At 39.0% G+C, this 23,461-nt stretch overlaps 1 protein-coding gene across 2 annotated transcripts; it reads right to left on the reverse strand.

Moving 5' to 3' along the window:
* Nucleotides 1-1,433: 1,433 nt before the first annotated feature.
* On the reverse strand, nucleotides 1,434-20,241 carry LOC112568449. Of its 2 annotated transcripts, XM_025245751.1 has the most exons (8): nucleotides 20,016-20,241; nucleotides 11,642-11,852; nucleotides 10,387-10,686; nucleotides 6,174-6,339; nucleotides 5,214-5,555; nucleotides 4,197-4,324; nucleotides 3,280-3,490; nucleotides 1,434-3,098 (listed from the first exon to the last, which is right to left on the reverse strand). In XM_025245751.1, exons 4-8 carry the CDS (start codon nucleotides 6,232-6,234, stop codon nucleotides 2,788-2,790), a joined length of 1,053 nt encoding a protein of 350 aa, XP_025101536.1. In that variant the 5' UTR covers nucleotides 6,235-6,339; nucleotides 10,387-10,686; nucleotides 11,642-11,852; nucleotides 20,016-20,241; the 3' UTR covers nucleotides 1,434-2,787. The 2 variants fall into 2 exon arrangements, with proteins under 2 accessions (XP_025101536.1, XP_025101537.1); XM_025245752.1 differs by lacking the exons at nucleotides 10,387-10,686; nucleotides 11,642-11,852; nucleotides 20,016-20,241 and having other exon boundaries at nucleotides 6,174-6,442.
* Nucleotides 20,242-23,461: the final 3,220 nt, after the last annotated feature.

A 23,461-nucleotide genomic window follows, 5' to 3' on the forward strand; every position in this document is an offset into this window, starting at 1 on the left:
AGTCTACAATTTGATCTTAAAATGTATTTACAAATGATGAAGTAAATGTTTATCAAAGTAGTTCTTCGAAAAAAGCCACATGAAACTTGGCAGTTAAAATATTTAGGTTTGCTGTTTACTTTCTCCAAGCCTTCCTATGTGTATGTAAATAAATTTTAACAAATGCTGAGGTTTACTTTCCCATGTCCCCGCATATTAAAATTGTAGTGAATAACCTAATTTTACAATTAAGATTCCTCGCTTTTAACATGATTATGAGCCAAAAGCTCACAATAATGTGGACATTTCTTTTAATCTCTGCTCTTTCCACAAAATACTTTTGCATTTATGATGCCAGAGCATTAATCTCTATTGTGTGTATGGTATTGTTTGTAGTTTTAAATCAAGAGAACAGAATATTGGTATGCAATTAACTTTCAGGTCATTGTATTTTGCAGGAGTTTTTCCCATGCATTAAATGCTTCACTTTGGTAGACCAATGCAACTAAAAGTACCTTTCCATCATTTATTCGCGACAATGACAAAACCATTATCTTTAAATACTTTATTTTCTCCGACCTGTGCTCCTTCTGCTTTTTTGCTGTGCTAAGGATGAAGATTTCTTACTGAAACAAGACCACAAAAATTGAACAAACATTGATAAAATGTCTCTTTATCTCCCTTCAACACAACAAAAATTTCAGTGAATAAATGGGCTTAGCTAGAATTTGAAAGGATTTAGTTGAGTGAATTTGTAACAGCTGGAGAGGAGAAAAAGAAAGAGAGGAAGGAGACAGAGAAAGAGCAGAATGGAGGGAAATGCCGGATCTGGGGGTTGGTGAGCAAGGTCCCACTTATAGCGCCTGGCAGGATGATAACCCCGGGAGATGGAGATAATTCGTAGTTTTCCCAATCTTGAAAACTCTAAGAAGTCAAATCGCCTCCCTTTTCAACTGACTAAAAATAAATTCTATTTACACATTACTTCTATAACCAGTCTTTCCCTGATATGTTTCCCTCATGTCACAAAGCTGTACATGACATGTTTATCGCAGTCCATTCCCTAGAATTACATACATTTGCTATTGTCCTATGTTTTAAAATTTTTATTCAGAAGTTGTTCCACTATTTACAGTATTACAATATTATGTCATTTATTATCGCGGTTGTATGCCGGTTGGAAAGGCCCCACAATTCTATTTGCCGAAGGCCCCACACCCAACACTTGAAGGGAGAGGTGATGCATATTTTGACATGCGATGAATGTATTACAAAGTGAAAGAAAAAAGAGATAAGGACAATAAAAAATAAACATTAGTTACAAGTAGATTAGAAACAGAAGATCACGAAAAAACTTGTTTGGGGAACTGGCCTGTGTCCTCTGCTTGGTCATAACTTACATAAACCGTTGCGACCTTCAAGGTGTGAGTGGTATTCCCTGTTTTTTTCTCTTGCTGCACACGAAAGTAAAATAAAAGTGTCCGTGCACGACCGACGATACGGACTCGCAGTAGAGGCCGTTCCTTCCCTCGGCAGGAGGAAGGGAAAAGTACACCGCTTCATCCTGACAAGGTGTCTGATTAACATATGTTCATTAGCTTCTTTCGTTTAAAAGAAAGTGACGACATCCGGATCGTTAGGGAAATATAAGGACGAATTGCAATTTTTAGGAGAAATAGTTACCAGAAGGAGGGATGGTAATGTCAGAAGTCGCGTAAACAGAAAAAAAAAACAGTCTGTTGACTTTTAATGGTCACAGTTTGCCAACATTCATATTAAAATTTTCGGCACAATTGCCCATACCGTTTATTCCTGCTGTCTGGTCATCGTTCTCATTTCGAGCAGGCAGTTCCAGATTTTGTTTTAATAATATAGTTATTCGAGCAAGCTTGTCTCCCTTCTCTCTGTAACTGAGTACAGTCAATATTTTGACACTTGACTCAGGAACAGTCTAAAGTAAACACTAGAATAAAATATTTTTTGTCAGTGAGAGGGTAAAGGCAAAGTGACCAACATGTACAAGCTGTTTAGACCACTTTTCTGCAATGACCTTGATTGTTCCCATTACATTTTGATGTGGAGAATATTGACTTACCAAATCAGTTGTTTCATTTTCTGGGAAAGAAAATTGTTTGTTGAACATGACAATATGAGCAATTTTTCTTCAACTGACTATAAGATATGCATAGTTTTTCTGGAGTCGCTGTGACAAATACTAGTCATAGGAACTCTTCAGGATAAGAGGGTAACTTATTTTGTTTTCCCAAGGCTTTATCTTTAAAATTTAGCATAATTACATACCTTACTTACATTTTGAGAATTATTTTTTAAGTAAACTTAAACCTATCATAATGAAAAAAATGTTGCACTCTGGTTACCCATTATGAAATAAACACACTAGAAATTAATGTTTCAGGCTTAGTAAACAATTAATCATTTCCTGAAAGCTGCATCCAGGCAGCGAACACTCTTACCTTTAATTTGTGCAAGAACATGTAATTAAAAGCTATTGCACAGCACCCACGACTCTGCTATGTTGAAGAAAGTACAAGTACCCCCTCACTTATGTCCAACTGAGGGACCAGCTTATTTGTGGGGTAGTTGCCCATTGCCTACGTCCTCACGTTCAGATGCCGTGGTAAGTATAAGAATAAATATTAAACTGAGGTTTCAAGGGCAGAGAGCAAGTACATTGCATTGTTTACCTCACACTTAGGCATCCTTAATTGTTGCACTGTTCCTTATTAATATTATAATTAAAAATGCCGGGTTGGTTTAAAATTACATAATGTGCCTATAAAGACCCAATCACTTACATATTACATTAGCAGTGTAGTCCTCTCCCACAATCACCTCTGCCCCCCACAGGACATCGCATCTGAACCAGGTTTCGTTATCATCAGCCCCTAAGGCCAGTGCATGGTGTAGCTCACGTATTTGTCCATTTTCCTGTTCACTGCTCGTTGCCATAGCAACGAGTGTCCGGTTGCCCACGAGCAGCTGTAGACGTCCTGTTGGCTGCCCCAGACGTTGGGCAGTGCACGTGCACTTCACGATGACCGTGTGTCCGAGCACACAGGACGAGGGCCAGCACGACAGTCGTGGTGGTGAGGGCCTTTCTGCAGAACAAATGAACAGTTTTGATTTTTTTATTTTAATTGCTTCTTTTTGTTTTTGTTACTGTCATGGCGACCAAGCTATGTTATTGTCATAGGATTAAGTGTTACTGTGCGTTTAATCAAGGAATATTGAGTATGATCAATCTTTAGCTGGCTATCCAAAATTCGTAAAGATCAGTACCAGTTAAGTACCACGTGCGTTCTTCAGAAAACTTGGCAAAATAGCTGAGCTTCGGTGGTAAGACAGAGACCACGAAGCTATAGTTTCCTTCCTCTTCAGGAATTGTAGAGGTAAAGCGACAGCCACCCGACATCTTCACCGCATCCCTCGTGATCTTGTCGCTGGTTGGAGATGTAGTCATGGTGATTGTTTCCAATTGCTGCTTATCTGACTGAATATCGAATAAAATAGAAAAATAAAGTTTTATTTAGAAGGATACAAATAGAAAAATGCGATAACCCTTGGTAAATCTGTAAACGGTATTCATCTACATTCTACAGAGTGTGAGATATTTTTATACCTCGTGATTTTTTCCGTTTCACTTTTTTTCTTTTTTTGTTATTATTTTTATTTGTTTTTTTTTCTTTTTTTGTTTATTTTGTGTTGTTGTTTCTTGTTTTTTGGTTTTTAAATCTTTTTGTGGTTTGGTTGTTTGTTGATGGGGTTGTATTTTCTTATGTTTTTTTTTCATTTCGATTGTTTTCTTATTTGTTTGTTTCTTTACTTTTGCGTCACGTGAATCAGTTTTGTTTGTTGTTTTTTTTAACATCTGTTTCTCTGTTTTGAAGGACCACCTTTTGGAGGCAGATTACATCACTTTTATCATTTACCTCCTAATCGTAGTAAACAATGAATTTTTAGGATATCGAAAAAGTGTTTGCAATTCATAGATTAAAAAACTGTTAAGTTTGCACTAGATGGAAAGAGAAACGGATGGAAAGTTACAGATTGGAAGAAAGAAATACCTAGACACAGAGAGAATCTGATGAACAAAATCATAGAAATAGATGGAAGCCAGCGAACGGCAAAAGGGACTAAGATAAAAAGATACAGAAGCATCAGCAGCATGCACAGAGAATCTTCGTACCAATACTTACATCGTCTTTGAGTCGAAATAGCTCACATCTGTAAGGTCCCCGTGAAGAGAAGACTTTGCCAATCACACACAACACGTGGACAGACCAAAAGGTGTTGACCGCTCTGCATGACACGTCCTCAGGAAGATCTGAAAATGTTAGCGCGCGTACACACAATATATATATACACTTTGACCTAACTGAATTCAAATTAGTGAGAAATACAGCATGCAAAAAATGTCCTGTGACGGAGACAAGGAAGTTTGCGTACACCTGAGACCAGTAGATATTAGTGTACGTCTACATGACACTACCTGAGTAGAACATAGTTTGTGTCATCTGCTTATGTCTTTGCTATGCCATCCACATGGGCAACACACAAATCAAAGCAGCACAATCAAGGCCGTTATGGAAAACTTCCTTGCAATCAAGTTACAAGGAAATGTATTAAAATTTAAAAATCTTAATCGCTAAATATTAATAACATTAATTTTAGTACAGGACGATATCTTATCACGTCCTCGTCGCCGAGAGGGCGAGAGTTTTCTGAAAATTGAGTGACCCTTTGTCTCTGCTTTGGTCACATCTAAAATAACAAATGGTGTGAATTGTAGACACAAACTACTGCTTATAAACATCATAAATTGGTAAAGAATGAGGGAGATATTTCGAGAAACAATAACTTTTATCTATCGTTATTATTTCTCATCAGAAAACTATCCAAAAAACTTTCATCTTCTTGTTGTAATGTGTTGTGATACGCTTGTCATATGTGTGTAAGAAAGAGAGATGAGTCTTCTTGTTGAAAGAACATTTTTTTTCGGATTATGCACGATAAAATCATACATCATTATTATTATTATTATTATTATTATTATTATTATTATTATTAGTAGTAGTAGTAGTAGTAGTAGTAGTAGTAGTAGTAGTAGTAGTAGTAGTAGTAGTAGTAGTAGTAAAACGTAGCTTGTAAACAAAGAACGCTTGACAATATCAAATATAATAAACTCAGAAGGGAGAAGAGCAGCAAACACGTACACACAAGGTTGAGGTCACAACGGCCCACAGTGGTCGACCTGGTGGTATCCCTGCACACCAGACTTCCATTCACAAGGTGCACCGTCTGCCACAGCTTCGTGTGGTTCGCAGCATCAACGGTCATGATTCTCTGACCTTCGGTGACCTGAGCAACGAAGAGCCCGCTAAAGGTGGTGGAGGTGTAACAACTTTCCACCTCACACTGCGCCAAGAGCTCAAAGCTCCCAGAGTTGCCAAGCTGTATATGCCACTGAACTTGTCCTTCTGTATTGCACGCGAAGACCGTTTTCTGACCATACGGCACATCTGTGAGGTTGTTTCCACACGGCAACACAATTGCACCTGTGTAAAGGAGAGCACCGAACAAAACTTGTTTTAGGAAGGAAACATTCAAGCAACAACAAACACTAACATTTCTTGCTATTTAAGAAAAATATGTGAAACCAAACGATGATGATTGATGATGATGATAGCCGGTAAGCTAGACACTGTAAGATAGGACATTGTGACAAAACAGCGATTGCCCCAGCGAAAGACAGACAGAAAAACAGTAAAATGGAAAGACCAACATAAGCTGAAAAAAAACAGGTTTGTTTACCGCACACTAAAAATAAACAGCACTAAATGAAACTTGATATGGTGATGAGATAACCTAAGGTTATTGCACTAAAGAAAGAATAGACTTAAACATAATTAACAGTCGTCATTAGAGAGGTTGTGCCAATAAGACAATGGAGGAAATAACATCAACTATATTTAAGGAATACTATCTAAGCCTTGTTGTCCATTTGGCTATCCATAAAAGACATTTTTGTAGATATTGATGAAACAAGAAAATATAATCAAGTTTCCATATAAATATATGAGACTGGTTTTTTAATACTGGAGTTCTATATTCAGTTAACTAATTTCATAATTTTCATAGTTCATAACTTAAAGGATAAATATTATTTCAATTACCTTTGGTGATGGAGAATCCGATTACCAGAAGAAGGTTTGTTGTTGTCATTATTGTCAGCATTGTGGATTCCTGGATTAGCTGCAGTTCCGTGTTGGTGTGGCTGCTGATGTACAATCCCTTTCTATGTGACTGGACAGCTCAAGCAAGGCTAGTTGTGTAGTAGACCTATACAAGTGTGATGTAGATGTCACACAAGGTCAATGAACAGTCAGATGACACTTACCAGAGTTACCTTTCGAAACTTACATCCAGATCACGTGTCGCAAGTAAAACAAGGAACACTGTCACCAAGCTCAAGTAGACATCTTCCTTGTCAGAACTGTACTTAGTGTTTGATCTTAGAATTAAGACTAACCTACATAGTAAAAGCTGCAGTTACTTTTGGTGAAGATTCATAGTTTTTATAATGGTTTCAGTCACGTTATTAATTGATACAAATATTTATGGTTATTAATTCATTTACGATTAGCAAACTTCAGGCTCAATTTTTATCATGCCACAGAAGAGATTTTATGATAAGGGTGTGATGAGAGGTACACGTTAGTTGAGTGTCAAGGTAGCTAATGATACTCTGTAGTCGGGTGACTGTTGATACCGAGATAATGTGCACCCGGCGTCTGATCACCATGCCAAGTATATACATCCAAGGGTACTTTTCCAGACTTCTGTAAAATATCTTGGTGTGTATCTTGATCAAGCGCTTTCCATAAAAAACATGTTAGCTCCATTTACCGAGCAACTTTCTTGCAACTTTCAGGGTTGCAAGTAATCTGTTGGAAAATACTTCTACTAGACTTGTCTTTGCACTGGTCACTTCGCGACTTCTGCAACTCTGGGTCATTTTCTTGTACATTGTTTCTCTGTGAAACCGGATCTTTTCCGTGCAAAGAGTTCACAACAAGGATGCTCACCATATTGTCTTTAAATCAAAGCATGCTCACATTACACCATTGACAAGGAAGCTACATTGGTTGTCAGTGAAGTTTCGTATACTTTACAATATAGTCACCCTAGCTTGTCGCCATTTTGAGGGCAGAGTGACAGCTTATTTTTCTGCGACATTCTCTACAAATATTTTACCTCTAGGCCAGACCTGGGCAAAGGCCGGCCCGCGGGCCGGATCCGGCCCGCCTCCTGTCTCTGACCGGCCCACCCGCTGGCCCGCCCGCCAGTATACACTACATATACAGTATTGGGCAACACTGAGTTAACTATATTAGTCCGGCCCTCTAAGACCATCCCAATTTCTCATGCGGCCCCTTGGGAAAATTAATTGCCCACCCCTGCTCTAGGCGTTTCTTTTCCTCTAAAGAAACGATACTGACCGTCCCTACGATTCACGGGTTTATATTTATATGTACTAGCTGTTTACCTTCCCTTCAACCGAGACATATATTATCATTGTTAGAATATAACCAGCGGCTGAAGAATCACTTGCTCACTTGTTCCTTTGAGTGAAGGTATGTTGTTTAGATAATATATAATCTTATACTGTTTCCTTGTATCATAGTTTGTACAATTTATGTGAAGCGCTGGGTGCCATTAAGAAATAATTATATTATTATTACAAACCGCTCTAACACACTCACATGCATACACAAGTAGAATTATGTGTATGTTTCTTATGTTGGAGTGTGCGTGCGTACGTCCGTGCGTCCGTGTGCGTGTGTGTGTGTGCACGCGCATAAAGCTTTTTAGAGACATCAGCAGAACATGAATTTTAAGATTTTGACACAAGACACAAACATAAACGCACAAAAGCACACGTACATACAGATAAAACACACACACACACTCACACACACAAGCATACACTCAGAAACATAAACATCTCCTGACAACAAAATTCTTCCTCATGTTGTAGAGGAAAGTCACCGCCAAGAGGACTGGTCTTACATCTGACACTGATCACTTATCAAGTTGCTATATGTCGCTTCGTGTAGCTAGTTTAACATTTCTTAGAAGCACTTTTCATTTTTAAAGAACATAAACAAGACTGCCAAATACATGAGACTGATCAGATTTTGTCTCTAAGGGACTAGTACAAACGTGCTTTGAACAGAAGACCACAACATTAGACATCTCATGTACATGTTTATACGTGTTTATTGAAACGTGCATTAAAGCAGTAACGTTATAGGATAACACGAGAGAGATTTCGAACAAAGTTTTATTTGAAAGAGCTTCCCTTGTCAAATGCGTTCATACAGATTCTACCTGCACAAAAAAAAAAAAAAAAAAAAAAAAAAACAAGGATAGAGAAAGGACAATTTCCATAAAAACAAATTGGGTATAATGAAACGATGTAAGTATAATTACCATTATTTTAAAAAAAATCAACGTTTATGCGCACTCATGTTGCACACTTAGGCAATTTTTAAAAATCTTACCACAAAGTATTTTATGCACTCTTATCGTACTAATCTTTCTGATAAGAACAGATATTGAATGTGCTATTGAAAATAAGTTTTGAGCTTTTAAAATATAAATATACAGGCAGCACAACAGAAAGACAAAACGGTAGACAGAAAGGAACACCGGCAGAATGACAGACAGAGTGAAAGATAGGCAAACAAATTTGTCATTGAAATTTAAAAAAAAAATGATACAACGAACAACAACCCCCCCCAAAAAAAAAACAACAAACAACAAACAAACAAAAAACCAAAATGAAAAAAAAAAGAAAAATGTAAAAAGGAGAGAATAAAAGAAACAAAACATCAGAAACAATGGAAACGAAATTCCATAAATGCAAACTGAAAAGCCTGGCCGCTCATTTTTTTCTTTCTTTTTGCCGTCCAAACACTTCACTCTCCAACAACCAAAAGGTGAGGGCACAAGCTTTACCTGTACTTTACCTAACCCCTTCCTGTACGTGCCAGGGGTCGTGACCTTCCAGCGGTGACTTTCGTCGTGCCGCCTAACGCTTACGAAACCTCGACATGGAAGATGTCCGCGTATGAGGTGACAGCACAAGTGGAGTCGTATGATTACAAACAATACTCTCACAGCTCGTATATAAGAGGAAGTCCGCTTCCGAAAATGGAAATCATTTCCAGCATTGTCAACTGGCGATTTCCGGAGGACCGATCATATTGCTTTTGAAATTACAAGTTTGGTTTTTCCGTGGTTCTGAAGACGGCTCCGTCAGCTTTGAATGTGATACCTACAACTTGTAACTTTTTCCTTTTCAACATAATTATTTAAAAAATATAATCATAGTTTTTGTATGAAATAAAAATATGCGCGTGCGTGCGTGCGTGTGTGTGTGTGTGTGTGAGGGGGAGGAGCGTGATGTGGATGCTGTGCGAACGTGTGCGTGCGTCTAAGTGCGTGTGGGGTCGAGTGAGAGTTTTACTGTGTTTTTGTAGATGTGCTAAAGCTTTGGTAGTGTTGTTGTTTATCATACGTTGCCATCTCTAACAACATTGAAGTGAATTTTACAGCAAAGATATTCCACAATTTTGCTGCCGACAGCAGAATCTATTCTGGGTTACAAAAAGAAAATCCACTGTTTATAACAGTTGCCTACTGCCGAGAGAGGTAGGTCTACAAACCTGTCTCTATCTACTTAAATAATTTTACAGAATAATAAATAGTAAGCATATCTCGCAATTTGTGTTAATAATATTCAACATTATTAAACATCCTGTTAACACATGTGAGCTGATGTGGATGTTGCTCTATATTTTCTTAGGACTTGAACTTAGCTGCATTAACTTACCTTTGTAGCGCACATCTTCCACGTATGAAGAGAAATTTATTTATTTATTGTCAGCCTGGAGACATTTTTCCCAATAGCAAAATCAAATACTGAATAATATTTAGATGAGTTGGTTTAACTTACAAAAAGATGTTAATTTTCAAAAAAATCACAGTGAAAAACTGTTTTGTTTGCGACCCTACACCCCTTTAAACATTGGTGTTCTGAATTTTGGTGAGGTCTAGGTTTTATTTACTGTGAGGTCACAATAGCAATCCTTCATTAGCATATACACTGTACTTGAATTTCTGACACTGGCTGCTGCCTATAGAGACGTAGAGTTTCTCGTTAAAAAGTAATTAAAACCCCCTTCTCAGTTTGGTAACAAACTATGGGGAGCGCTAATTTTAAAATCCGAATACTGAAAATGAATTTTCATAATCTTAAATTTCGTTAAACTGGAGTGATGACACCCCCAAAAAATATATAAAAATGATTCAATTACATACATGGTACACCGGCAGTGTAGAGTGCTCCTGGAATCTCCTCTCTCTCCCACACAACATCACATCTGACCCAGATGTTGTCATCGGATACACTCAAGGTTTGTGAATAATGATATTCGTGTGGGTTGCCATCGTCCTTCTCGTTGTTGGCTGGCACCATGATGTGGGTCTCATTCCCCACGAGCATCCGCAAATGTCCTATAGGCTGTCCCAAGTGAGTAGCAGTGCACGTGCAGTTGACTTGTGTCTGTCCCTGTGAACAGGGCAGTGACTTGCATACAAGTCTTGGCGCTGAGGGTCTTTCTGCAGAAGAAATAACATTTTTTATTCGTTTTGTCTTCTTTCATAACTCCCTTACTTTGGCTGAATCGCAACAGTGGTGTTATTCTTCATTTTTTGTGTAATCAAGATTACATTGTATTCGACAAACAATCTTTAAAGTTTTTGTGTTTTAGATGTGTCTCAAAAGTTTCAATAAACGCCCACTTAATTGCTTATTCATAAGAGTCAAAATTGTTTGCATAATGCGCCGCTGGAAGACTAGACCGCCTCAAAACAAAACACACGAAAACAAGACAAGAACAATAAAGACATTTAAAGCCTTAGAAAAATCGAATTGGGGTCACCATTTGGTTTTAAAATAGCTGCTCGGAATACTTTTGTATTATTCGACTCTGAAAAATATATATATATATTGTGTATGTGTATGTAACAACTATTTTGTACCTTAAGCTGAGGAAATGAGGGAAGCATGTCCTGCAAAAGCGCATATACAATCAGTGACATGCTACAATCAAATTTTTCCGGGCTATGGTTTCGATGTCGTTGCCATCCCACTGAACTGAGCCAGAAAAAAGATGTGTCACGTGAGGCAAAGTCATCATCTTTGCTTGGATTTCTACACTTGTTTTCGTAGGCAATGAAGCAGACAGCCTTCACTATATATATTTGCTAAAAAGTGTCGCCATAAACATGAATTATTATTTCTTTAATTTTTATGCTTCTGCAATTCAATAGCTAATGAACTGGGAAGTCATATTAATTTTTGTTAAGAAGTGTCGCCATAAACTTGAATTATTATTTCTTTAATTTTTATGCTTCTGCAATTCAATCGTTAATGAACTGGGAAGTAGCATTAATTGTAGTAAGTGTCGTTATGTTTCGGGCGGGGAGGGGGGAGAGATCAAAAGAACAATGCCTGCATTGCTGTATTAGCTGTGCCACTCATTACTGTTACAAAAAGGAAGAAGATAAGTACCGACTGAGTACCACTTCTGTTCCTTTGTAAAATTGGCGGAGTAGGTCAATCCTCCTGGGAAGACAACCACTTCAAAACCATAGTTTCCTTCCTCTGCTGACAAAGTAGAGTTGAACCGACAGGAACCCGACATCTTCACTTCGCTCTCTGTGATGTAGTCGTTTGTTGCTGATGTCACCATGGTTTCTGTTCCCAGGCTTTTTGTTTCTGACTTTGTATGAAAATTACAATAAAAACTGGAAGTTTACAACTAATACATTATCAAAATTAAAAGTACTACTGCTATTACTTCCAACCTAGATTTATGCTGCTGAATGTGGGTATTTGTATTGTTTGCTTCTGTCGTGCACACGTATATATATATATAAAATACGAAGAAAATCATGGAGATTCTTGAACCAGACAGACGAACAGAAGAAAAGAAAGAGGACAGACTAGGCAGAGTGTGGAGGGACACAGCGGAAGTGGTGGATGGAAAGATGGAGAACTAAAGGTCATAATCAGGATGGAGTGACTGACAGAATCAGCAGCAACCTTCGCTAATATATCATTCACCTGTCTGTATTCAGTACGTACATCTTTCAGTCGAAATAGTTGACAGGTGTAAACGCCCCGCGAGGAGTAGACTTTCCCAATGACACAGGACACAAGGACAGACCAGGATGTAATGTCTGCACGACATGACACGTCCTCCGGGAGAGCTGTTTAGCAATCGATGAGAGTAAGAATGAGTATTTTAGTGAGTAAAGAAAAACAGGAAACGAAAGAGAAGTTAGAGCGAGGAAAAGAGGAAAGTAAAACGACACGGCGCATGCAGAATGAAGAACATAGCTTGTGCAATTTTTTATAGGGGAATGGGGGAACAACATATTTCTCCAGCTTTCTTATTGACTGAAGACTTCACAACTTGACCACATCCATATACTCCACAATCCTGCCGTCTATATTATGTGCATTGTGATTTCGTATCTGTGTGTATCTCGAGAACTGTACAGGGTATTTGCTCAGATTTATACCGACCTTTCTTCGGAAAAATTCCTCTAGTCCTTTAATGAAATGGCTGACTAAAGAAGCACATCTTACACACAAGGTTAAGGCCACAGCTTGCTGACAGCAGGTCTCCGGACGTCTCCGTACACACGAGGCTCCCGTTCACAAGTTGTAACAGCCGCCATATCTTTGTGGTGTTGACGACATCAACGATCACATTTCTCTGACCGTTCATCGCATCAGCCACGAAGAGACCGTGGAAGGTGGTGGAGGTGTAGCAGTAGTTCTCGTGGCACTCCGCCAGCAGCTCCGAATCCTGGAGGTTTCCAGGCTGTTCGTGGAATTCCACTCGCCACTGAGCAGGCCCGTCAGCAATGCACGTGAAGTTCGTTTTTTGTCCAAGCGTGACGTCAGTGATTGTATTGTTCCCGCATGGCAACACTGTCACACCTGTTATTCAAGAACAAAGGGGAGTTAGCTAACTGACAGAACTGCTTAAGTGAGACACGCTGACTAAATATAATATGGGAAATGTAGGAGAAAAACAGACCTTACCATACGAAAAAAAGAATGTGTACATGACTCCACATACACGAGAGAGAGAGAGAGAGGGAAAGAAAGAGAGAGATAAGCGTCTTATTTAGATGAATGCAATTGATTTAATAGTCCAAGCACGGTTTTGTCTTGTTCTGAGATCCTGGAATAAGTTCAAAAGTTATACTTAAATGATGATTACATGCCTTTTGTTAGGGAAGGGACGGGTTGTCAAGCACCTTTTAAGTCATTATTCAAAACGTAAAATTTTCGAGGAAAAAAATGACTTCACCTTCAGATATGGACATCCCAAACACAAGCAGAAGAGTGTGTATTGCTTTCATTGTCAAGATGTGCGGATCTTAAAGCTACCTGTTGGTCCTGAAAACCTTGAGGCAACAGGACAGCCCAGGGAGGATTGTGCTGTAAGCAGCTATAGACAGTCCACCCAATGTTTCTCCAAACGACGGTAGACAGGTCAGTCAGCTTTCTGATGTGCAGCTATAAAACTCAGAAGCAAAATAGGTGTTCGTAAAGTCTAGAGAAGATCCAGGCTTGACATACGAATGACATCCATGCGCAGTTACACACTTTTTGACTTACACACATCCTTGTCATGCCGAAAGCGAAAAAGTGGAAGTAATTGCAGTGCACATTCAAATCACGACCTCGTATTACTGGACTGCTGGCAGACAACTTAAACGACGCATGCTTGTACAAAGCTTCCGGTTTTGTCACATTCATTGTTTAGGCTCGCCGAGACTAACAGCGAATTTCGCAAGAGGCTAAGCACTGGTCTTGGCAGACAGTCCACCTGTACAAGTCCGTGTTCAAACTGCACAAAATCTCTGACAAATGGCGTCTCTATTGGAAATTTAGCTTATCGTTGAACTTATTATGAACCTGAAGGGTAGTTATATCTTACGAAAGCCAAACCAGTGAAAGCAGGGAAAGTCACAAGTAAAGTTCTTTCAAGACTATACATGCATAAAACAAAAAAACTTCGTTTAATAGCGCTCTTGACAATAACTCCAAGTTACAAGTTAGTATGTCCTCCTTTCCAATGATTCTATCGTAAATTTCGAGTTTTTGTGTGTTCTGCAACTGTGTTATAAAATGATCATTAAAAAAACTTCTATAGCTATCAAACCTTTTCTGAGCTTGTTTGCTTTCTTCCAGAATATTTTCATAAGTCATAACTGCTTCTTTATTCACAAGTGTGAAATCTTCTTTGTCATTCACATAATATTTTTTCCGCTTTGTGTTTTCTTACTTGTAGTCATAGATTTTGGCTGCTTTCTGTAAGCATACCTCGCTAGGAGTTCGATTCTGGGTAGGAGATCCTATATCCTGCTACACCGGAGTGTCTTTAAAAAATGACAAGAAATAAAAATTTGGTTAAAAATTAAATGTCCACAGTGAAAACTTAACTCGAACCTTCCGTAACTCGATTTCTTCATCGGTCTCTTAAAGTTTCGACTTTTATACAAATTTAATTAACCCTAACCCTTTATATACAAATTTTAAAAAAAGTCAAACTTAAAAGTCATACATATATATGAAAAGACTTGTTGAATCTTTTGTCTTTCAGTTGATACAATCCTCTGTATAGCATGAGCTTATCTTCTTTTACAAATGATAATAAATGTTCGGTTACTGATTATGTCAATACGCTCCGAGCTCTTCTAATCAGTCGTCCCTTGACGGGTATCGATACAGATCTGTCGTTGGGTTCAGAGGGGAAAGGAATCAGGGCTGGCAACTCTGTTGCGTTGTTGCGTAGGTAGAGTAGGCTCCCCTGCTTCTGCACAACCGTTAACGAAGACAGAAAGTACATTCCACTCAGGAAGTCGCCAGGGTGCAACTGTCACCAAAAAGTTATGGGATTTCAGATTATATCATTGTTCGTCTTCTCTCTAATGCCATTAAGTAAGAGTTGTGTGCTTTTATTGCTAGTGTTACTCAATATTTCTTTTTATACGTACTCGCACTCCAACACTAGTTGCGAAAAGTGCAGCATTATTGAAATTATTTTTATTTATGATTACAATTGGCATTGTTCGACAATGCCTTTCTGTGTGTTTGCATATGCAGATGTGTATGTGAAGTGTAAATAAATATTATTACATTTTATCCATAAGTACGTTTATACAGTCTAGCCTTTAGTGTCTTATTTAGATCTATTTCATTTTGTTTGCAGCATGGGGGCTTGGTGTGGAGTTAAATTGTCCAGTCACCTTCAGTAGTGGCATAAACAACGTTACTTGCAAGATCAATAAGACAGCCATTGAAAATGCTGATTGTAGTTACATGCAAAGGTCGGTTACATTTGACTTTAAGGTGAAATCTACTACAAGCACCGTGTGCTATATTGCATATAACACTTCACAAATCTGCACTGAAGACTCACATACAGAGGATTGCTTTTGTAATAAACAAGTTGGTGATATTTTGGAGTATGTATATATTTTCCAGTACAACAGTTCTGTACACAAACATGGAAGTTTGGAGTGCAAACTTTGCATTTTACCAAAATTTCACCTTAATGAAACAACCACTGATGGCTGCAAAAACTTTACAGAAGAGGGTGAGTGAAATTTGTATAATTTTGATTCAGCATTCTATCTCTTGTTTGGCATTAATGAAGCAGATTAAATTACAAATTTATAAACCTGTGTTCAGACGGGTGCGCCGAACAATTCATTCCACTAGATGCTGGACTGCAGACAGTGTTGCAAGCTTACAAGGCTGTTTTGAATGTACTGACTGGGATGTCTTTTTAGAAGCATGTCCTAATCTGAACGACTTAGTAAACACCATCTCTTCATATATCACCGTTTGTGTAGATTGCACCATTCCATCAAAACAGTTTGTGCTTTATCCTAACAACAAACCTTCGGTGACTAAGATCCTGAAAGCAGTGCTTAATAAAAAGAAACATGTGTTCTTCACGGGTTCTGCCCACGACAGAAGATTGGTACATAGAGAGGTCCGTGATGCTATCCGTCGGGCCAAGGTGAAGCACAAGTCAAAAATAGAGTCTCAGTTTGCTACAGGTAACATCCGAGGAGCTTGGCAGGGACTCAACAACATGGCCAATATTGTCGATCGGAGTAAGAGGTCAAAAGCCAAAATCTCGATCTCAGGCGTTGACAGTACGGCCCTGCCTAATGTTCTTAATGCTTTCTTCGCTCGTTTCGGGACTCATGACTTCTCAGTGCAAATTAAAGATGTGCTTAGTTCTCTTCACCCTGTACAGAAGGTTGAGATTTGTCATGAACAAGTTGTGGAGCTCTTTCAGCGAGTAAATATTCGCAAGGCGTCCGGTCCGGATGGAATTTGTGGCAGGACATTACGTTTCTGCGCGCACCAACTTGGAGGCATTTTTCAACATCTTCAGCGCTCTATGGAGTCACTCTCCATCCCAGCCGCTTGGAAATTGTCTACCATTGTCCCAGTTCCGGAGAAAGTTTCAGCTCGGCATCTCAATGACTTTAGACCAGTGGCCTTAACATCGTTGGTCATGAAAGTATTTGAGACAATCATCAAGGCATTGATTCTTAAAGCCACTAACAATTGTCTTCATCCCTTGCAATTTGCATACCGGTCCAAACGAAGTATTGATGATGCTAAACTGTTCATCCTCCACATTTTACTCAAACACCTGGAGAATCCTCAAGCCCATGCTCGACTGTTGTTTGCTGATTTCTCGTCGATCTTCAACACTATTCAGCCACATATCCTAGCTAGAAGACTCCTAGACGAGTTTTCCCTTGACCATTAGCTGATGTCATGGATCATTCACTTTTTGGTTGACAGGCAGCAACGAGTTCTTGTCAATGGCACTTTTTCCGACCTAATCACCACGTGCACCAGCTCACCTCAGAGCTGTGTTCTATCCCCGCTTCTGTTTATTCTGTACACCAACAGTTCTCGCAGTCGTCATGAGGGTCACTATCTTGTCAAATTCTCTGATGACACTGCACTACTGTCTCTCCTTAGCGGGCCAGTGCATACCCACGGTGTAGCTTTGGAGGAATTCATTGTCTGGTGCGATGACAACTTTCTAGAGCTTAATGTGAGTAAGACGAAAGAGATTGTCTTTGATTTCCGTCGGAATTCTTCACCATGTTCTGTGAGTGCCATCAATGGCAAGGAGGTGGAAATTGTTTCTGCTTTTAAATACCTGGGCACCATCTTCGATAGGCGACTTTTCTGGGATGTCGACACTCAACATGTCGTGAAGAAGGTTCAACAACTCCTCTTCCTTCTTCGGAAGCTGAAGTCTTTCTCTGTCTCCCACCAATTTCTTCAGCTTTTTTACAAATCGCACAAAGAGAGCGTACTGTCCTTCTCGTTTATTTGTTTTTACAACAGAGAACCAATGCTCTAGGGTATGAAATCTATTAAACTACCTTACCTTTCTGCATAATGCGTAGTTATGGTGATCTCTGTATGATATTTGGTAGGAATGCATACCAGTGAAAGGAAACAAGCTGTTTTAGTTCCTTTCAACAGACAGAGCAAGTAATTTGGTTGTTGAATCTCTTAAATCAGTTCTACTTTGAATCTAACCCACAATGTAGTTCACTTCATTCGTTACTGATTGTAAATATTGTATTAATATCAATAATTATGTATATATAAACAATGAGATAAGTACAATCTTTGAGGAAGGGCTGATACTTTAATGTGCATGTGTGACTGACTGCGTGTATGTGTGTGTTTGTTTAATTTTTTTTTTGTTAGTCATGTTGTCAGGAGAGGAGAATTCTCCTCGTAGCAGGGGACACATTAGCAGAACTGGACTAATTGTTGCTTGGATTTCACTGTTCAGGCAGCTACTACTTATGCTCTGTAAGTGATAATTTTCTCTGTGTTATCATTTACAATCATTGGAAATTCCTATGACACATGTAGTTTTTGTTTCTGATTTATTTTTAAAACTTAAAATAAAGAGAAGAGTTATGATATATTTGATACAGATTTGGTCATTTCAGTTTATTCATACCTTTATCTAAAGTTTATTCATAGTGTAATTCCTGATAAGTGAATAGTAGTTTGATTGTTGGTACTATTCAGAGGATGGGTGGCTGGATGTATGTGCCCAAAGTTGGTATAGTTTATGAAGTTATTTTGATCTAAAACCAACATAATTTTTATGCCATCTTTTTTTTCCAGAAAAGATCAGGGGACACTACATCAGAACACAAAACCAACGACTTTGTATAGAGTACTGTTTGCCACCCGTGTAAGACACTAAGAACACTTCTTACAATTATAAAGCAGCTTAAACTAGAGTGACCTGGCTGTACTGTTGAAGTCCATCCTTCCGTATACCTTGTCTATCCTTAAGGCTCACTTTTTGTGGGGAAAGACAGTCCTTTTAAAGTATAAACAGGCATTTGTAGTCTTGGTTAAATTTCACAACAATAATAATAATCAGAAAAAAAGAAAGTTTCTGGGATAATTTTGATATGTTGTTGCTGTGAAGTGAGAAAACTGTACTTACACTAATGTACAAGCACAGCACAACTCCCTACTCTGTCCATGGAGCCACATGTTTCAAACTCTACAGGTCATCAACATTATTTCAGGACCCAGACTCATACTCACCTTTTTGTCAAGTCTTTCTCCCCATCAGTCTTAGCTTATCAACCTTCGAATGGTCCTGTTCATTGCTCTTGCCATGAGATAGCCTCTGTTGCTGACATGGCGTAAAAAACCTACTAACAATCAGGCAGTGAATGAAGTCAGATATATTTTGTGGCTGATGAAAATGCTGATTTAATTTTTGTTGTTGCTGTGATTATTTGTAACTGAAGTTGTGAAAATGATGATTTATTGCATCTCTCTGCTTCTCAATGATGATTTAGCCCACCACTTGCCTTACACTTTATATAGAAAAATACTTTTGAAGTTAATGTACTTAAAAAGTATACTATTTTGAACTGTTTTGAGTAAAATTTGTGAACTGTATTTGCTTTGTGGCAATTATTAAAACAATTTTTATAAGGAAATATTGGTGCTTTTTTACATTTTTGCTTTATGAAAGCAGTTTACAACCCTTTCTCTGCTAAGCTGTTAGACGGGAAAAAATCTCTGTTTGCGTGTTGAATTTTTAATTTTTCTTTTAGAAATAAATAAAATTTTTATTATGCGATGTGGAAGAGAGTTCCACTGCTTAGCAGCACAGAGGGAGGACGCCCGTTGTCCGTATGTGACTGTCTGTGTGGGAGGGAGGATAGAATGTCGGCGTCCGATGAGGAGTGAAGGCTTCGGTCAGGAGTGTGGACATACTAAAGAGAAGGCATCTTATACTGGGTCATGCATCGACCTGATGATCAGTAAGTGCAGTCAGTCGATGTTTTAAAAGAACTCTTGTCTTACCAGTCTTCTCAAACTTGAGCGCAGATGTCCATCTTCGCGCCAGGGGAAACTGTGTGCGCGTGTTTTCACATCCTCGGAAACGATATGGAAACATATATCACTTAGAATAATTGCGTTTGGTACAGTGACTACCTTCTGCTTTACTTTATAATATTTACTTTACTTTATAATAAGACTTCCAGTATTGTATCAGCTGCAACCATTTGTGTAAGTAAGAAGTCTGAAAGCTCCGATATACTTTTTAGGTCGTTGGGAAGTGAGTGAAAATCATGGAGATTGTTGAACCAGACAGACGAACAGAGGAAAAGAAAGAAGACTGACTAGACTGAGTGTCGAGACACAGCGGGAGTGTTGAATGGAAAGATGGAGAACTAAAGGTCATAATCAGGATGGAGTGACTGACAGAATCAGCAGCAACCTTCGCTAATAGATCATTCACCTGTCTGTATTCAGTGCGTACATCTTTCAGTCGAAACAGTTGACAGGTGTAAACTCCCCGCGAAGAGTAGACTTTCCCGATGACACAGGACACAAGGACAGACCAGGATGTAATGTCTGCTCGACATGACACGTCCTCCGGGAGATCTGTTTAGCAATCGATGCGTGTAATTATGAGTATTTCAGTGAGTAAAGAAAAAGAGGAAACGAAAGAGAAGTTAGAGCGAGGAGAAGAGGAAAGTAAAACGACACGGCGCATGCAGAATTAAGAACATATACAGTGATACCTCGGTTCTCGAACTTAATTCGTTCCGGGAGGACGGTCGAGAACCAAATTGTTCGAGAACCGAAGCAATGAAACCCATAGGAAATAATGGAAACTGGATTAATTCGTTCCAAGCCCCAGAAAATGCCTATTTACTGGCCTAATTTGTATATAATATGTAGACAAACATGAGTCTCAACAAGAAATAAGAAATAAAAGTGTATTTATTAAAACAAAAACAAAACAAAATAAAATGTACTGTACAGTACAGTACAGTAAATTGTGTTTCATTTACTGTACCTGTACCAAACTTTATGGCAGGAGGGAATGAATGTGGAGGGAGGAGGGAAGGGGGATGGTTATTGTTTTGAAGGGGAGTCCTCTTCAATAAAAACAGAGGGTAACTGCTCTTCGGGTGTTTCTGTTCTCTGTATCTTTTGCTGAGGAGAATCAGAATCTTGCTCTGCAGTTGCTTGTCTGATTTCTTAACGGAAGAATTTGTCAATTGTTTGCTGTTTTTTTCTCCTTTGCAAAATTTTGCGGAAAGTGGACATAACATTGTCATTAAAAAATGTTAACTGCTCTATTTGCTACCACTTTATCAGGTGATGTTGTTCAACAAAATTTGCGATTCTGCCCATTTTGCACACATTTCATGACTCTCTCCACAAAAACGTGACTCTCTCTCTCTCTGCACTCACACTGATGACGCAAGCAAGGCGCGCTGGGCCGAAATGAACGCCATTCGTCCAACTCGGCTCATCTCGGACGTTCGGATGTTCGAGTTCCAAATATTTGTTCGGATTCCAAGACAAAATTTTCTCGAATTTCCTGGTCGAATACCGATTTGGTCGAAAGTCAAGGCGTTCGAGAACCGAGGTATCACTGTATTTGCAGTTTTTTAATCGGGGAATGGGGGAACAAAAGGAGGGAATCGCTACCAACAAATGCAATACTCATAACAGCGTAAGAAGACCACAAATCGACTTTACAGCATCATAACCCACCCACCCCCAACACACACACGACACAACCGACTGTCAACTAGAGTTCAAACCTGTGTTTAGGTCGTCCCCTGGAGCGTCCGTATGTAACGGGACAAGGTTTAACTAGGTTTTGTATTGAAAGTGCGATTATGAGAAAAAAAGAAAATAGGAGGGGTTAGGGAAATGAGGAGCGAAACTTACTCATACCTGAGGACATTGGTATAAAGAGGAGCTAACGATATGAGAGCTAGCCATTGACCGAAAGCAGGCTCAGACCTAATAGTTCAGTTTATAATCTAGAGGTTTCTCTTCTGTATACGGTCGTCAGCAGATGAAGATTACTCAAATTGTCAATAAAACTTGACAAGGGTGCGCAACACACTTAAAGAGGTAGTAGGGTACATTTTTTCTGGTGATTGGATGCTGCAGAACATATTTCTCCAGCTGTCTTATTGACTGAAGACTTCACAACTTGAGTATATCCATATGCTCCACAATCCTGACCTCTATGTTATGTGCATTGTAATTTGGTATCTTTGTGTATCTCGAAAACTAAACAGGGTATTGTCCCAGATTTATATAGGAACAAAAGGGAAGTTAGCTAATTGACAGAATTGAGAACAGAGAGAAAATCGTCAGCGATCTAATTTAGATAAATGCAATTGATTTAATAGTCCAAGCACGGTTCTGTCTTGTTCTGAAATCCGGGAATAAGTTCAAAAGTTATACTTAAATGCTTATTACATGCATTTTGTTGGGAAAGGGAGGGGCTGTCAATTATATTTTAAGTCATTATTCAAAACGTAAAATTTTCGCGGGAAAAAAAATAACTTCACCTTCAGATATGGACATCCCAAACACAAGCAGAAGTGTGTGTATTGCTTAAATTTTCAAGTTTGTGAATATGGGGAATGCCGCAATTAAAGCTACGTGTGGGTTTTGAAAACCTCGAGGCACCAGGACAGCTCAGGGAGGAATGTGCTTTCAGCAACTATAGACAGTCCACCCAATGTTTCTCCAAGCGACTGTAGACAGGTCAGTCAGCTTTCTGCTGTGCAACTATAGAACTCAGAAAAAAAAAAAAGGTGTTTGTGAGGCACTTTTTTTATTTCTTTAATCACATCCTTGTCATGCCGGAAGAGAAACAGCGGAAGTAATTGCCGTGCACGTTCAAATCACGATCTCATATTACTGGACTGCTGGCAGACAAACGACGCATGATGTGTAAAAAGCTTCCGGTTTAGTCACATTCATTGTTTAGACTAGCCGAGACTGACAGCAGAGAACTTCGCAAGAGGCTAAGCATTGGTCCTGGCAGACAAAAGACAGCAGTCCACCTATAGACGTCCGTGGTCAAACTGCACAAAATCTCTGACAAATGGCGTCTCTATCGGTACTTTAGCTTTTAGTTGAGCTAATAAGGAACCTGAGGGGTATACAGTGGTACCTCGACATACGAGTGCCCTGACATACGAGTGTTTTGAGATACGAGCCGCCGAGCGAGCGATATTTTGCTTCGAGATAAGAGCAAGATTTGAGATACGAGAAATCGCACACTACACCGCTGCACACGACCCCAACATGCGGGGAGGATGTTGGTGTCGTGTGCAGCGTCTAACAGTTTCTCCCACCTCAGACTAGACCTCAGTCTGTGTGTTTGTTTCCCTCGTTTTCGAAGCATTTTTGATAAGTTGGGTTCGCGTTTTTTTGCTTTTTGTACATTTAAAAAACATTATCCCATTTATTTTTGTAACCATGGGTCCGAAGAAGAAGATGATGTCTATTGAATTAAAGCGCGAAATCCTAGAAAAACCAGAGCAAGGTGTGCGAGTAATTGACTTGGTGAGGATGTACGGGTGTAGCACATCAATGATATGTTCTGAGCTTAAACAGGAGTTGATAAAGGGTACAACGCCAGCTAGGGGCGTTACAATAATTTCTAAGCTCCGGACTTCTCTCCATGGAAAGATGGAGAAACTATTGACTGTGTGGGTGACAGAGAAGCAGCTTCAAGAGGAACCTTAACACAAAGCATCATGTGTGAGAAGGCACGAGCGATTTACGGTGATTTGCTGAAGCAGATCCCACTCACTTCCACAAACGAAGAATTTAATATGTTTTTATAGAATATGTATTTGTTATTCATAAATAAATGTTTCTTCTTGTAAATACACTTTTTCTTATTCAAAAACACTTAACAAAAACAACTGAGGTGGT

The sequence above is a fragment of the Pomacea canaliculata genome, linkage group LG7 (genome assembly GCF_003073045.1).
Source record: "Pomacea canaliculata isolate SZHN2017 linkage group LG7, ASM307304v1, whole genome shotgun sequence".
In the NCBI taxonomy this organism is placed as follows: domain Eukaryota; kingdom Metazoa; phylum Mollusca; class Gastropoda; order Architaenioglossa; family Ampullariidae; genus Pomacea; species Pomacea canaliculata.

Coding starts and splice junctions, on each gene's coding strand:
- LOC112568449 (XM_025245751.1), bottom strand. CDS start 6,234: ATGCTGACAATAATGACAACAACAAACCTTCTTCTGGTAATCGGATTC. Junction 3,491..4,196: donor TATTTCGACTCAAAGACGAT/GTAAGTATTGGT, acceptor TTCGATATTCAG/TCAGATAAGCAGCAATTGGA. Junction 3,099..3,279: donor ACGCACGTGGTACTTAACTG/GTACTGATCTTT, acceptor TTTGTTCTGCAG/AAAGGCCCTCACCACCACGA.